The sequence below is a fragment of the Salminus brasiliensis genome, chromosome 1, assembly GCF_030463535.1.
Source record: "Salminus brasiliensis chromosome 1, fSalBra1.hap2, whole genome shotgun sequence".
In the NCBI taxonomy this organism is placed as follows: domain Eukaryota; kingdom Metazoa; phylum Chordata; class Actinopteri; order Characiformes; family Bryconidae; genus Salminus; species Salminus brasiliensis.
Window position 1 is genome coordinate 12124293 of NC_132878.1, and position 17931 is coordinate 12142223.

Genomic DNA, 17931 nt, shown 5'->3' on the forward strand with positions numbered 1-17931 from the left:
CTTTATTGTCAACCACAATCAGCACGGACGGAAATAAACATCTCAAATACAGGCGTTTCTGAAAATCCTCCCTGACATTCTAAACAACAAACAACACAAAGAAAATAAAATGGCAACATAAAGCAATCTAAATAATAAAGCATATTCTGAGACACAAGCATTAAAAAGCCAGCAGCTACAAAAGGCCTTATAAAAATGTCGTTTTTTTAGGGTGCAGTATGGTTCTGCTACTGGTGCACAATGTTATTGTTTAGAGGATGAATGATATTCTCAATGATGTACTAAAGTGCATAACAGAAAACCCAGTGTTGAAATCTTAAGCTTATGTTGTGCAATGGCTAACTAGGGACATGTAGCATGTAGCGACAACATGACAAGAGGAGTTTACTGTGAATTGATGTAGAAATGTATCTTTTTTTGATGGACACATTGGTCACAACAATAGTATGTTACTTTATAAATTAGTTGTAGTTGTTTAACTTAATTTTAACGTAATTAACTTACTTTGCTCTCCTTTTCCACAGTTCCACAGCTCAGTTAGATTAACAATATAAGTAAAGCTTTCTCAACTTAAGGTGACTGCTGTGTCCAACACCATTCAGGAGGCTTCAAACTTAGGATCTCCTGATAATATGGCAGTTAGACAGTTGTGCCACCTCAGAGTGGAAGAAAGAGTAAAAGGGTAAATTCACTTTGAAAAGTGTAATAATGTACCTTTAGACTGATACAACTATCTAAAGCTGCCTGCTTCTCAAAGAACAAGAGGTCATCAGTTTGAATCCCAGTAATCCCAGTCTTGAGATATCATGTGACAAGGTTAGCAGTTTCAGAGGCAGCAAATTCAGGGTTGTTGTTCGAGGAAGTTTAGCTTAAACTCTATTTTCGACCTAACTTAGAAGCAGAACTGAAAAATGTCAATTGAAATCTGAAGCTGAAATCATATTGTGTTGCGGTGACCTTTGATACAACACCAAATATCACATCATTTTGAATCAAAGCCATACAGTATGGTGGCGCAGGTATGGTTTGAGCACATGTGGCTCTATTCCCAGCGCTGCCCTGGTGCCGACAGCCAAGGGCAAAACTGTATCGTTCTTGTGGTTTCAGCAAATTTCATCCTTCCTCACAAAAAGGGGAAGTTATTAAAGATCCAAACGCGGACATCAATATCTGGCAGAGCATGCCGTGTCGGCTTTGTTAGAGCTGGCTGTGTGTGTGTGTGTGGCCAAGCTCAGCTTGGACATTAAAGGGGGGACAAGAGGAGGGGGTATTCTACTACTCATGGCTGTCATGTCTTAGAGAAAGAGCTCTTTGCTTACTGTATTACACTTAGCAGCAGAATCAGGAGAGGACTATATACAAACTGACAGAGGAGTTGGGTGAATTGAGGCCTTCTGGGCCATCAGTTAATTGGGGATATTAGAGGAAAATCTAGTCTATTGCAGTTCCAGCTGATGCTTACAAAAGCATTTATTGTAAATGAGCTAAAGGAGGGACTATGAATGGGCTAATTCATACATTCAGGTTTGTGAGATAATGTAAATGGGCAAATTCAGTTTTTGTGAGATACTGTAAATAGGCTAATTCTGTTTTATGAGATACTGTGAATGAAGAAATTCAGTTTTATGAGATATTGGAAATGGGGTAATTCAGGTTTTGTGAGATACTGTAAATGGACAAATTCATTTAGTAAGATAATGTAAATGAGTAAATTCAGTGTTTGTGAGGTAAATGGCTTTCTCATTCAGGTCTTAGATTAGATTCATTATTACTTGGATGAGTGTGTGAGTGGAGTGGATGAATGAGTTAAAAAGAGAGAGAGAGAGAGAGAGAGAGAGAGAGATACATTCACCAAGGCACTCCTGCTGTGGTCAAGGTCATGGCAGCATCATCATCAAACATTACTGTAATACTGCAAACAGATCTCAATGTTACCTAACACACAACACACACACACACACACACACACATGCACATGCACGTATTTCCCCCACAGTCTCTCTTATGCAGATCATGCTGGATGATGTTCTTAGTGGACAGTGCACAACAGGATTAAGTTATAAGACTCAAATGCCATTGCTCTGACTCTCTATCTCATCTGTCTCCAGATGAGTAGACAAATCTCCTGCCCTTCCCATTGTCCAGGCATGACAGCAATTACCCTTAAAATTATACTGGAGATGCTTTATTATAATATTGCTATTGTTGTGTGTACTGTCTTGTTTGGGGGGGGGGGCAGTCTTTACATTTGTAGCCATGCTTTTGTCATTTGTTGACATCAAAAGTAAAAAGTCAGTAAAAAACAGAAGCACAGAAAGTAAATTAAATATCAGTGTATTTTATTATGTAGATGTTTATTAATTATGTGTTACAGATCATAATTTTGAATCCCTTTATCACAATAGATCTCCATGATCCAGAGTCTGAGTATAGGTAGACCATATCCCAATGTGAAAGGGGGGGGGGTCCTAATCTGCAGATGGTAATAAACAGTAAAGAAATTGAGGAGGGAGGAGGGAGTCACAGACTACATATTTTGCACAATATCTAATCAATTTCAGCTGCAGGCTATATTAAAATCTATTGTTGCTCAAAATGAGATCCAGAAGTGAAAAATGTCAGGTATTAGAACTTACTAAACTGAGTTAACTAAAAATGCTCTGTAATCAGTTATATTAAAATACTACAGCAAAAAAATATACAAATAGGTTAACATTTCTAAGGGCTACAGATTCAGCTCCCTCTCTGCCTTCCTTTCACTGACCCTATCAGCCGTTCGTTTCATTAAGTCAGCATCTACTGACTCAAGCAGTGAGGCAGCAGTATATGCGGTTGCTATAGTGGCATAATACAGTTGCTGCAAATATTTTCATTGGCAAATCTGAGTTTCATTTCAGTGTCTTCACTTCCCTGTTACCACAACCAGCAACACAACAAGCAAAAGATCAGCTGTGTAGTTTCACAAGACTTTCAGAGGCAGTGCCAGTGGAATTTGTTCTAGAATAGAGCTCTATCCAAAACGTGCAACTATAAGCAATATCACAGATATCACAGACTGAATGCAGTGGCATTTATGCATACGGAAACGTTGGAGCCTTTATGGCCGCCGGTCATGAGCAGTTACTTTCAAGACCTTCAGACGCCCTTGATCGTGTGTAAATATCCAGGCAAGGCTGTTGCTTGGACACCGGGGGCTTGTGGGTGGGGAGTAGGCTGAGAAGCTGAATCAAGCAAGTCTTGGAGCCTCCTCCCCCACTAGATCAGCACAGTCCGTTTGATGAGGCACACTGAAGAAGGATGAAGGATCTATACATATTTTCTACACAAATATAAATACGACTGTGTCTTACATATACGTAGAAGCATTGTGTGTAAGGCCAAGCCAACACGAGCCTGGAACTGACAGTAGGGTGGGCACAAGGGGGCCTGGAAACAGAGATATGGGAAGCTGGTTCGTGTTGGGCGTGAAAAGGAATGGGAATGTGCTTTAGCGTAATGAGCGAAACTCTTCCCTGATTGTGTTTTAGCATCACCCCCCCCCCCCCCCCCCAAAAAAAAAAAAAAAACAGTTAGCAAGTGCAGCTATTCAGCTGTAGAAAAACCATCGACTCTAAACCAAGCACTCATATGTCTTTACTCTGCTCAAATGATCAATTCTTCATTATTTTCAGCAGTTGCAGGTAAATTATCCTGAAATCTGGGGTGACTGTGGTCCCCTCAGCACAGCTACTTCATGTATACCTTCATGCTCGGGCCCATAGTTAAAATCTTGTTAACTTACTGTACATTAATGATAAGAACATCTACTAGAAATTAACATCTATCAGATATAAACCATGACTTTTCTCTCTTTATCTTTTCCGCAGTCTTCATCTGCAGTTTCATGGTGGCTGCGCCCATTTTCGGTTACCTAGGCGACCGATTTAACAGGAAGGTCATCCTGAGCTGCGGAATCTTCTTCTGGTCGGCCGTGACACTGTTGAGCTCCTTCATCACCAAAGAGGTAAGAGCCCCACCTCCTCTTTCTCACAGAAACACGACTGAAAAGGGTTGGACCTACCATCGGTACATTTCTGAAATGGTTCATTTCAAGTCGATCAGCGTCTGAGTTAGTGATGAAATAGGACGTCCTTTAGTGCAGCTCAAACAAAAGCACTTAAAGGTGTCGCTGAAATCTGAAGATCGTAAACCTGCTCATTTGGAAGAGCTCCTGAAGTTAATGGGTGTGTTAAGCTGGCATGGCAGATTTAAAATGGCACCAGGAACGTATTTTGCCACCTCATCTGTGCTTATAAAACCTCACAGTCAAACAGTTAGGCAGGCCTCTGCTCACTGACATTGACATTTCACAATTAGAATGCGTTAAGATTAAGATACCTCAGCCTTAAAGGGCACGCATCATGGAAAAACCTCAACTGTTGAAATAAAGGAGTTTGATGCACTGTAAAAATTATGCTTACTCCCCAAGGCCATATACAGGATGTAAGCTGCTAAAATAGCTGTGGTTTTGTGGTTTTGTCACAATAATGAACATATGGACATTAAAAATGACTTCCACATAAACTAAAAACTAATAGTGTTTCTAGTCATTTAGTCTTTAGTCCACATAAAAATGCCAAACTGCAAAAAAATGAGTTGTAATGTCACAACCCATATGCTCATTTATTGTTTATTCCGAAATCAAGGACATGACTTTATCCTGCTTTTGTTGGAGTAACTGTCTCTACTGTCCAGCGAAGGCTTTCCCCAAGATTTTGGATTTGGCATTGCTGTGAAGATTTGACTGCATTCAGCAACAGGAGCATTAGTGAAGTCAGGATATTGGAGGATCATCTTCCCACCTCTTCTCCAACTCTCCAACTCTCCAAAAGTACTGAATAGAGCAGCAACCATCATTCCAGAGAACACAGTTCCACTGCTCCACATCTCGATGCAACCCCTCTAGCCCACGCCTGGCATTAGGCATGGTGCCAATAGGTTCTGTTTATCTGCTCCAGAGTTCTAGTCTACTGGCAGCACTTCTCTACAGAAACTAGACAAACTGTGTGTGTTTGTGTGTGTGTGTGTGGTCATTTGCACATCTATGTCAGCAATAGGTGCAACTTAAAGTAGCTGAATGCATTCATTTGCAGAGCTTATTGGACATATAATGAACGATTCTACATACATAAAAATGAATTTGTTGTGACATCCCAATCATGAGCACACTGATATGTGCCTGATTATTGAGGCTATTATGTTAAGCAGTTTAGCTCAGTTGTTAATGTTAATGGTAAAAAATAATAGTATACTTTAAAATATAATTAACAACAACTGACAGCCATTTATTGGGATCAAACTGGCCATCTTTGTAGATACCACATCAGTTCTTAGAGATCAGACACACAGCTCCTATGCTCTTCATCTCCAAGCGAGACTAACATTCTCCTCATGCAATAAAAAGACAGGATTTAGCTCTCAGACACATGCTGGGGATCTCATTGTGCAAATGGAGGTGAAGGGGCGTCCGCTGCTTCACCAGAGATCAGACAGTTCTCTAATAACTGACTAGGCCTTTCACGAAAGCCTCGCATGACTCAGCGGCAGTCCGAATATGCAAGTGTTGACATTACACAAATCCTTTCGACATTTAGGCCCTAGGGGATCCCAGGCAGGCAGGCCGAGCTGAGATACTGGATAGCTTTCATTCGATTAACACTGTCTGGGATTCATTACAGACGCTTTCAGTCAAACACAGACGATATTGAGGGTAGTGCACATCAGCAAGCTGTGTAAGTGTGTATGATGGTGTGTGTGTGTGTTGCCCAGTCTCTAGGGAGGGCATGGAGACAGTGATTCCGAGTGACTGCTAATTAAAAGGCCACATTAGCGGAGACAGACGGCAGCAAAATGACAGTTGAGGAATGTTTGGTGCAGCCTGGAGGAAGAACAGATTCTTACGATATCCCATTGGACGGGTGTGCGTGTGTGCGTTGCTGTGCATTTGAATGTTTGCTAGCTGACTTTCCCAACAATGTGTGTGTGTGTGTGTGTTCGTGTGTCTGCCGGGGTCAAGGCAGTCCCGTGCCTGAGGGCAAGAGCCGAATTAATTCCCCTGGATCCATAAAACCAAGTTGACACTGACAGCAGAAGCCCTTTCGCATCTCACCAATGTTTCTGACATGCGCCTCAGAGCACTCTCTCTCTCACACACACACACACACACACACACACACAAACACAATTCATATGCACCCATGAGTGTGAGGGACTGCGGATATTCTTGTATCTGTCAATCACTAAACAACCGCAGCTGGAGGCTCTTGCATAACCACATTAATAGAGCCTAATATTGTATGATCTGTCATGTTTCAGCACATCCTAATGAATTGAGAAAGTGACTCAATGGGCCAGTTTCCCAGACATGGATTAAACCTAAGTCCAGCCTAAGAAGAATTTCTCACTAAGAAGTTAATCAGTTGTTTTCACATCTTGTCGCTCAATACAATCAAAATCCTCACAGCAATGATCCAAAATCTAGTAGAAGGTCCTCCCTGGGCAGTAGAGACAGTTACTACAACAAAAGTAGGATGACCTCTTTTTTCAGTACTCTTGACTTTGGAAGAAGCAAAGAATGAGCAGGTGTCCCAATACTTTTTACTACACAGAGTGTGCATATACAGTAATTGTCGCTGTCATGCAAATACCTCCTACCTCCTCTTTCTTAACACTCATCAATGATAGAAAAATAGAAATGGTCCAATGATATAATGAATAGAAACTTACTACCTAAGGTCAGTTTTTCTCAATCATATTCTCAATTCCCAATGATAGGGCCAACACACAAGGCTTGTGCCACTCGGGAGCCCCACATTCTGCTCTGTAATACAGTCATTTTACCATGCTGAATGGGTTGGTAGGCATTATGCAAGGTCTAACACATGCATTACAGTTTGATGGGAAGAGAAATTTAGTTTATTAGCAGTAATCTAATGTTTCCAAACAGTCAGCAGTCATTTTTTTGCATGATGGGGCAAACAGGTTTGATTATTCAGTCAAATTATAACAACAATAAATAATCAATAAAATAAATAATAAAATAAAATAATAAATCAATCAATCATAAAATTAAGCCCTCAGAGATCGGATTAGTTCCGTGAAGGAATTACTCTTCCACTGAACAAAAATAATCACGATAAAACCCCCACCTACCTACCCCCTACCTTTATCCAGTTCCCCTGAGATGATTTGGTGATGTTCTCCCCTCCTGGGTCACTCTGTCTTTTAGTGCGAATATCTTTGACACATCTCTTTATTACTTTACACCGACCTCCTGCCCTACAGCTGATGAACTCATCTCCCAAAACTCCCTCAGATCTCCAGGAGCCGGACACTCTTAACAAGATTGTTCACGGCTGCGAAGATTCAATAGGTCTCCACAGACCAGTATGCCCGAATACAGAAATGCAGTCCTGAAGGATTATTTAATCAAAGTGTTTTGGGGGGGATTAAGCAAAAATTAGACACCAGTTAAGGCAAACGTCTGCTTGTCTGCTGCTGCAGAGGGTCTTTTATTTACCCAGCTGCGTTTAGCATAATCTTGTCTGTTGCTTTTTGACAAAAGAGTGAGGCTGGTGGCAGGCACGGAGTTTAATATGCACATATTCAAGCAGAATATGTTTCGAAACTCATGTTTATGCATGCCATTTTGAGGGATGGGGTCGAATACAGCTCAGCCCTTCTCCACTTCATGGGTTTAATGTGGAAGAAAGAAGAGAGTAAGGTCCTGTTCCTCATGGCTGGCTCGCCGACTTAAAATAAATAAGCTTGACCTGACTGACTCACGAGAGTGGTCAAGTTAAAAATACGTCAAGGGGGTTTTATATTAAGTATTAAGGGAACATAGTCTGGAGGTGGTGACACAGCGAAGTTGTACAATGGTATATTTTACTCAACATGCACAAACTTGTGGTTCCATGTTAATACAATGAGCTACAGAGAAATATGTTACATTAATACCTTTACTGACAAAATTAAACAGCCTGAAAGACAATACATGCTCTGTAATGATGGTAGAAGCGATAGAAAAAGCAATGAAGACATTTATGTTGAGTAATTTTTATGAAGCTAAATGTTATGCCGGATATTCTGTTACATCTACATAATTCTAGTCTTTAAAGGAACAGTTTGGTGATTTATTACATTTATCATGATTTATTACCTACTCCAGATACAATCAGCTAAGATATGTTTGACATCTGACTTGTGCTTTTTTCAATTTACGACAGGATATGAGGTGCTAAGGTTGCTAAAGTTGCTAACAAACACAGGACTTAGACTGTCACCTATCGCATCTCTGTGAATACACACCCAAAAAGGTCTCTCAACCCCCTCAAAGCACAGCTGGATCTTTATTTGTTTGGCCCAGACAAATCAGTGTAGTTTAGAACATGGTATGATTTAGATTATTAACACAAGTCAACTTCTCAGCACATCTGTAATTGTTCCAATTTTAACTTAAATGTAAAAATAGATAAGGTCTATTGATGTTTTACTGAAGGCTTATGTCATTTTTTGACAGATTTGTGTAGCAATTAACTTTTGGGTGCATATTTACAGAGATGCGATTGGTGACAGTCCAGTTCCAGTGTTTTTTAGCAACCTTCTCATATCCTGTTGTAAACTGAAAAAGTACTTATTCTGTCAGTGTCAGTGCCCCAATGGGGCCACTTTATCGGCTTCTGCTTTGTCCTTCTTCGAACCACTGTCAGTCTGTAATCACCACTAATGAGAGGGAACATGTTTAGAAGATGCTCTAAACCAGTGATCTGGTCCTTGTCAAAGTCGCTCAGGTCGTTACGCCTGTCCAATTCTACCACATCCAACACATTGACCGCAAGAACCAACTGGTCAGTTACCATCTAACCTACTTCCCAGACCATGTTTTTTTTTTTATAATAATAATCAACATTATTCACTTTATCATGTATATCTGACATCTCACCATGGGGGTAAAGTGTGTGAGGTTTGGCCACTTGTCAGATCTCCCTTCAGTTTGGCTATTTGTTTAAAAAACAGACAGTGTATGTGTTTGCATTAGTGCTGTTGTGTTAATGTACCACCAGCATCCTCCATCCTCTTCTCTTCTCGCCATTAAATCCATCCCTCCATCATGCTCTCTGCATTGCAGGCCCCTTGCAGCTCTCCAGCTGTCCTCTCCCAAACAAGCCGTTTGGCTGTCACGTCCAGTAGCTGCTATAAAACTGTAGGGTATAGGCAGAGGGGAGCGAGTGTGTGTGAGTGTTTGTGGGGGAGTAGGATTGCCCGGCTTTACTCACAGCGGCGATTCCTGTCACGTACTCCAGAGTAATTCCCCATGCCTGCTGGGAATTATGTAACACTCCACAATAAGTGAGTTTTTTTCCTCCCCATACAGCAGAACCGGCACACTTGAAGGCTGTCGGGTGGATCAGAATGGAACGATTTAATAGCAGGGAAAGAAAAGAAGGATGTCCTGTAATGGGAATGGAGATGGAACGCCACACTGGCACTATGCTGGACATTATTCTTTTTGTGGAGGAGTAGAATAGTACCTCACTATATGTCCAAATGTTTGTGGACACCCCTTCTAATTTAAGTTGCACCCATTGCTAGTGAAACTGTGTTCTCTGGAATGATGGATGGGGCTCCATCCAGTACTTAAGAGATAAGTTTAGGAGTTGTGGATGAGATGAGGGTGTGATCATCCAACCTTCTGACCTCACTAACACTCTGAATACAATTACATTTTCACAGAAATGTTCCAAACTATAGTAGAAAGTCTTCCCTGGACAGTGGAGACTCCAATAAAGCAGGATACATTTTTAATAGCCTTGATTTTGGAGACAAACAATTCATGAGCAAGTGTCCCAATACTTTTGTCTATATAGTGTATACAGTATATTTATTTTTATGTACATATTAATCATTTTATCAAGAGGTTCTAACACTGACTATCTTTTAAAGATGTTTCTCTTTCTCTCTGCCACACAAACACACACACCCTTGCGCTGCACTCATTAGCATCTACAGGAAACAGCAGCTGGCTTCCCAGGTAGCTACATGAACCGACCCAAGAGACATTACACAAACCAGACCAATATTACACACACACACACACACACACACACACACACACACACACACACACACTTATACTGTCTCTCACTGTCTCTCATTCTCCATTGCACATTAATCTGATTAGGTGCCATTCCCCCAGAGAATTTCCGTTCTGGCAACATTCATTCACAGTAGCCCTGTGGATGTGCTTCGGCCTCCTACAGCCGCTATGAATAATTTTAAATGAACATGCACACATATGTATAAGGGGGATGAACCACAACCACCATTTTAATCTCGATTAGATGTACACTGTATTGACAAATGTATTGGGATACCTACACATTACACCTACAGGAGCTTTTATGACATCCCTTTCTAAATCCATGGGCAAATCCGTTAATATGGAGTTGGTCCACATTTGCAGCTCTAACAGCAGGTTTGGAGCTCTGCAGTTATCGAGTCAGCAGAGCGCTCGAGACTTTTCTGCACTATGCTCCTCAGCAGTCAACGTCCCCGCTGTGTAACTTTACATGGTTACGAGTTGCTGTGGTTCTTAAAAGCTTCCACTTTTCTATAACACTGTTCACAGTTGATCGTGGCCCAGATAAAATTCACACAAGGGAACTGTATGGGTAGCCAAAGTGGGAACCAAAAAGTTTTGTCCATGTGTTGCATTCTAACCCCACATATAGATGCCCACCAGAGTCCCACACAGGGGGTCAGTGCTGGGACCAGAAAAGGTTAAACATGGACCCCATCTGGGTTATACACTGCACATGGGGCCTAGGATGGACCCATGTGAGATTAAGGTGGGCTGTAAGAATGGCACACGTTTGGGAGCTTCTATGACATAGAAAGTGTTACTACAAGGTGTAAAAATGAGCTAAAGATACACTAGCTGTGTTTTTGTTTGGTTAAAGCAACAAATCTCTACTCCTGGCTGTTTTTACAAGCCCCCTGAGCTGCAAGCTGATTGATCAGAAAAACTGATTAATCTTCTTTTTTTTTTTTACGTGATCTGGTCAGACGACAGAGCATTCCAACTAAAACACTGTGGCCACATTCTGACCTTCTTGTGGCCGCAGTCTATAAAATATGTAGTCAAGAAAAATACTGGACTAGGTGGGAGGATACAACAAGGAGGGTTGGGCCATAGGGTATAGAGAAATCTGCAACTAGCCTCCATCTCCCAAAGGATCCATGTACACTGACCCACATTTTAACCAAGAGACACTCATATTCTGGCCCACACACACACTCCAACAATGTCTCCACATGGATGGTTATATATGTACCCCTCGTAGTCTAGTTCCCTTTCTGGGAAGGGCTGTTTTAGCTTCCTTCCCTTTGCTCAAACCATTAAACCAGCACTCCTGGGTCAGAGTGCATTGTCCACATGTTACTAGCTTTTGAAAATCAACGGCAATCGTTCCTTTTCCAAGAACACAGCTAAAGGCTAATTCAAGGCCTATTGTTATAAACAGCATCCCCTATGAATATATAGCCCCCCACAACTGTAAGTCAATCTTTTTTAAAGACTCTGTGCAGTCTTGGGAAATCCACACCCTGTAGTGCTATTATCTTCAATAGACGAAAACAGATTTATGAAGGAGTGGTGCTGAATAAGCTGGATAGGTCTTCTGGGCAATAGAGGGAAGAGTAAACTATTTTTGAAAGAGGAAGCATCACTTAGGGTCTTACTGGTATGTCAGAATTAGTATCTTAAAAGAGGTCAAATTGTCAAATGAATAAAACTGGTAACGTGACTCAGATCAGCATTAAAAAAGGTTGCAGATGCTGTAGAGGCTGAAGTTGCCTGTGTTTCTGATCACCTGATGTGTCTCTTTCCGCAGTACTATTGGTTGTTTGTGCTGTCCAGAGGCCTGGTGGGAATTGGAGAGTCCAGTTACTCCTCTATCTCTCCCACCATCATCGGGGATCTATTTACCAGCAACAGCAGAACCATGATGCTCTCTGTCTTCTACCTGGCCATTCCACTGGGAAGGTAAGCACCGTCTACACATCTTAGCCTAAACAGGTCCTACATAGCACCACTTCAGCAACTAAAGCATTAAAGGAACAGAGCAGTATCTGAACTTCCCACTCTTTAGAGTTCGATGTATCAAGCAAAACGGCTGCTGAATGAATAAGCCTCATTCAGGCTATCCATAAGACCTGAACTACTTTAACCTGCCATGTAGAGAAGCTGAAGTCTATTTCAGGCAGTGTTTTCCTTTCTAACCCCACCGTACCTACAGTGGAGGTCAGAAGGGTTGAAACCTGATGATGACGGGAGACTTCAAGATGATGTTTAGGATTATAGTTAGGAATATTTCGTTATTTTCTCGTCTAATCTTTGCGTGTTGGCCGTTTAGCATATGGTTGATTATCATGGGTCAGAATTAGCCTATACTTCAGGGCTTTTCACAGAGCAAACAATAAATCTTCCTTGTCTTCCCATATAAAAAAAGGTCAGCACAGTTTTTTTCAGCAGCAAGCAGAAAATATACTCACGAGGTAATTATGGTGACATTATACCGCTAGCACAGCTAGTGTCAATCTGTGCGTAGAATTCAAACACAAAAATAGGAATTGAAAATGACAGATAAAAACAAATATTTGGAGCAGAGATCCTCCACTTATCTATTTACAAACCTCAACGCTCCTCATGGCACATACAGAAAAACTGAAAACTTTTTAACTCGGCAGTGGGCGGCTCCATAGTCAGTTGTCTTATGGTGGTACTCAAAGCAACAAAAAGGTTCTAGTACATACACAAAGATGCGGCACAGTGGCTTAGTGATTAGAGCCAGAATGTTCCCAGATGAGTGAACCCCCTTAGTGCTCAATGTAGTCCTCCAGGTGGACAGTTGTTTCCAGTTGAGAGTACCCTGTGCGCAAATGTAAAGCATTCTATTACAAGGGTGCTAAAAAATTCATCTAAAAGGCACAAAAAACAACCAGTCAAAACCACTTATTTATGATCATTTAAAATTTGGTCTCTATGAAACTCATGGATGATGTTTTTTTTCTCTCTGCATATGAGACAGCTTGGTTTGTGGTCTAGGAATAATAAATGTAGGAAATGTAGAGGGGAAAAGACTATGGCACTGCTCTCCAAGCTTCTTGTCCTTTGGTAATGAAGCTATTGCTAAAGCTTATGCCAAAGATGGACACAAGGCTGCTACTGATTGGAAAGGTCATCTAGGCACAAATAAGAAATTCAAATGACTCTGAGAGCACTCTGAGAGTATCAGACTATTATGTCTCAGCATGACCTCCATGGTACTTCATTGCACTTCCATTTTTCTTCCGTTCTTTAGCAGGCAGGACTCTTTTTTTATAGCAGGCCATTTTGAAAACAGAGGGGCTGTGCAAATTGAGGCTCTCAACAGAATCATTATCTGCACCGCCATCTCAACTCGGTAAAGGTCAAATCCACAGAACCGGGCCCAGTGGCGCATGGACCTTTTAGGTACGGTCGCTGCCACGGACCAAAAGGCTGAAAGATAGGCAGGACATGCAAAAGGACAAGAGATTGACATCCAAAATAGACACACATGGACGGCTCCGTCAGAGACGAGACTCAAAGCCCTCCTTTGCAAGGATTTTTGCTTCTGTTTGCCGAGGTGGAAAAAGACTAGCAAGAGGAAGAAAGATGGGCAAACTAACACAGAAGGAGTGATAAAAAATGGATGCGTGCAGCGGGAAGTTACATGGGGCACATTCTTATTTGCTGCAAAAACTCCCCACAGTGCATTGCGGCTGAGTTGTTATCTGAGCTACGTGGGGTTGTTTTGTTCCATGTCCCAAACCCGTTGGAGAGGGAGAGATAAGACACAAAGTAAATGACAAGCAGACTTACTGCAGTATTCATATAATCTCTGTGTTCTCTACGTTCAGTCAAGTAAAGCAAGTTGGACTCCAGAGAATATGCATTCAAAAATATTACAGTTCAATCTATAAACCCAGACACTAAAACCATGAGCTAAATTAGAAGGCATGACAGAACTCTTTTGCACACTATACCTGCTAATGAACTGGCTGCCCATTACTATTTTTTTAAGCAGAAAATAGAGTTACTGAAGAATTATTTACATCCACAGCACTTATATTTATGGATTTTAGAGCATAATCTTATTGAAAGATTACCATAATAATGTGCTTTTTTATTTCCTCAAATTTAAAATAAAGTCTTATAGTTAACAAGTACCAAGTAACAAGGTGCCAGCATTTCGTATCTAGGTCTTATATGAACAAATGTTAGAAAATGAACAGTGCATTTAAATTATGGATGAATTAAAATAAAGCATAGCACTGAAAATACACTGTATGGATAAATGTATTGGGACACCTGCTCATTCATTATTTATTCTGAAATCAAGGGCATTTAAAAAAAAAGAGTTTATCCTACTTTTGTTGGAGTAACTATCTCTACCGTTCAGGATGAGAAGGATTTCTACTAGATTTTGGAGCATTGTTGTAGAGATTTATTGCAATTGAGAGACCTCATGCCAGAAGCATTGGATGGAGCACCATCATTCCAGAGAACACAGATCCACTGCTCCATAGCTTTATACTCCTCAAACCCACACCTGCGCATTGGGCATGGTACCTCTGTTTATCTGCTCCTAGTGCAAGTGTCAAATGCCAGTCATTGTGGAGAGAACTTTGCAGAGTTCAGCGTTCCTCCTCGTATAACGCCCCTAATTCAACTCGCTTGCTGAATTAAAAAAGTTAAAAACGAAAACTGTGAGACAAACCATGACCTGCTGAACCCTGATTACGATTTGCAGCACTGCATACGAGTCTTATCTGTAGCCTCTAAAGGTTAACATTCCTGCATTCAGATATCTGCCCATGGTGTTTAAGCAATGTGGCTGCTAATGGTATCGATGAGAGATTGACTGCTGTTGAAGAAAATGTCAGGAAGAAGAAACAGTCGGCACATGAGTGTTTCGGTATGCGGAGGCCGAGGAGGTCCATAGCTAACAAAGCGTTCATCAGCCGAAACAATAAGAGGCCAGCGGTTGGAACTCCGAACCCTGCCGCCTCACTTCCTGTTCCAGACACCGACTGTTTATCTGCAGCCAGGTTGTTATGATCGTTTCCAGGAAGTGAGCTCAGGATTGAGCGCGAGCCCCGGCAGGAAATGGATTCCCCTCATGAGAGGGAAAACTTCTCGTCGGCCAATAAATCTCTCCAGAGGGATTGACAGTCTGTGAGGTCAAGAGCAACAGTGTTCTTATGGATCGAACAGAACCGAAGCTTCACAGCCCAAAACTGACTTACTGTTTCCACCTTATTCCTCCTTCTTGTGCCTGTATCACTTTTCCAGTATCTGACTCTGTCATGCGCACACACTTTCTCCTCTTCTTCTCTTCCTCTGTGGGTATTTCTGCCACTAGGTTGGTCAGTAGGCACATCACATGGTGTCTGGACTCTTGGGCTTTATTTTTGGAGAGGTAATAAGTTCAGTGAGACAGTAAGAGGCATTGGTGTTTGAGGTGCATACAGTTAAAGTGACCATCTGGGAACTTTTGGATTTTAAACATACCCAAACAATTATGACATACACTACATGTCCAAATGTTTGTGGACACACCTTTTAATGAATGCATTCAGCCACTTTTAAGTTGCACTCATTGCTGACACATATAGGACTCTCTGGATCAAATTAACATTAACCTATTGGCACCATGCCCAGGGATAGGATATAGTATAACGTCCCCCAGCATTGAGCTGTGGAGTAGTGGAACTGTGTTCTCTGGAATGATGGGGATCATCCAACATCCAACATGACCTCATGAACACTCTTGTTGCTAATTGCAATCAAATCCTCACAGCAATGCTAGAAAATCTTACAGTAGAGCCAGTAACACCTACAAAAGCTGAATAAACTCTTTTTAATTTCCTTGATTTCAGTATAAGCAGCAATGTCCCAATACTTATGTCCATATTCTGTGTCTTGATTCCCAATGCTTGCTACTATTGTTTTGTACAAATGTGCATCAGACGTTTGGCAAATTGTGTAGATAAAACACGTAGATATCACACAGATTAGGACAGATAATGGCAAGTGTGTAATTATTTACACAAGTTGTTTGTACAAAGCTAATTGCTTTACATAGGTTTCTATTACTTGTTAGCAACATTAGCGCAAGACTAGGACTAGGAGCAAACTTTTGGATCCAAACATCTGAGAAAAAAAGAGATCATTATGCATTTTGAATTCATCATTATGCAATTTGAATTCATGCATTCCTTTAATATAGACATACTTACATTCACACAGTTCCATTGTGAGGCATGTACGGGCCTGCTGGTGTGTTCGACTATTTGCCAGATCGGGGTGGTTAATTGTAAACAATGAGCTTTAATTGCATTGGGCTTGGTTGGCGCCTTCTGCTTGGGAACACAGGAAGCATGTGTGAGATGGAATGTTCCAGCCTGAATGGAATAAAAAAATAAAAAACATCCCTATAAAATAACAAGGCCAACAGGTTATCAAATAAAATTTAATGAAGTAACCTGATGTGCTGTTACATTAAAATAGTGTTCTCTGAAAAAGTGCCAAGAGCCATAGAGAGACTTTTCATCGGACGATTCTTTAGGGAACCAAAAGTAGTTCTTCTATGGCACATTTGTCTTTAAGAGTGTGTAACGGTTATTTCCAGTGGGGATTTTTCAGGGCCTTTTAGGCATTTAGAGAAGGCCTAATGATTTCTGGAAACTAAATAATAGGATAATTGTTAGGTAATTATTTTAGTTGCATATATGTATTTAGTAATGCTTTTATTTGAAAGCAAAATAAATGGTTCAAGTATTGCAATTGTCTATTAAAGATATTGTATTTTTGTGGTAGCTTGGTAGACATCGCTGAAAAAGCTCTTCCTTTGATTAGGTCTTCAGGAGCTGAACAGAAAGCATTGTTAGATTATACTACGACACAATTAGAAATAAATAGTGGAATTAGCCGATCATGTTTTGATTTATAAAGGCTGATACAAGTTTTATGAGACAAAAAAAGTCACTCTGGGCCTTCTGTAGATCTTCTAACAATAATCACTAACAATAAATACAAGTGGATCCCTAATCAGGTTTCAGTCAGTTGTGGAAATGGATATATATATATATATATGAATATACATTTCCACCACTGACTGACATATATATATATATATATATATATATATATATATATATATATATATATATATATATATATATTCCCTCTGCTTTCATTTCACCATTGTGACTAATAGCTTTGCACCCACCTTCACCCTGTCTCCTCCCTTCTTCTCTATGGCTCACCTCAGCTCAGGGGGGCTCAGCTTAAAGCACCTTCCACCAAGGTGCCCCGACCTCTGGCCCAAAAGTCAAGAAGTTAGCCTCCTCATCCAGCCTCCCTGGGCGTGGTCCATACCTGCAAATTAATATAAAACATGAACATTTTGGATGATCCAGTGGCACCATCAACTTAGCAACAGCATCCTGTTAAAAACACATCAGTTAGATGTGGGTTTTTTGGTAATTTCTTTGACATTGACAAAGTCAAAGCCAAAGTGTGGCTTAAACAGTCCCAGTTAAATACTTTTTATTTCTGGACAATCTGATAAAGACTTGCTTGATTACAAAAGATACAGAAGACTACTAATGTCAGCGCATGTAGAACATGCTGTTCTTTATCTGCATTTCTGATCATAATTGCTCTTAAACTCCTTCGTCAGTAGAAACGTCAAGGTGATTCCATCAAAAAGACATTTGTATCTTCAGGGGCTTCATTTGCCTTGTTTTTCACTGCAGCTTCAGCGTTAGTCTCCATATGGCATCTAAATCCCTTTCGTCCTT

The 17931-nt window shown here is 40.8% G+C and overlaps 1 protein-coding gene across 1 annotated transcript in view; it reads left to right on the forward strand.

The window, feature by feature from the left end:
• Positions 1-17931, forward strand: part of spns2 (SPNS lysolipid transporter 2, sphingosine-1-phosphate) — a 108923-nt gene that overhangs the window by 62184 nt on the left and 28808 nt on the right. The window contains exons 3-4 of the mRNA XM_072668271.1: positions 3867-4003; positions 11934-12085. Coding sequence (XP_072524372.1) covers positions 3867-4003; positions 11934-12085 — 289 coding nt within the window. The remainder of the gene's footprint in view (positions 1-3866; positions 4004-11933; positions 12086-17931) is intronic.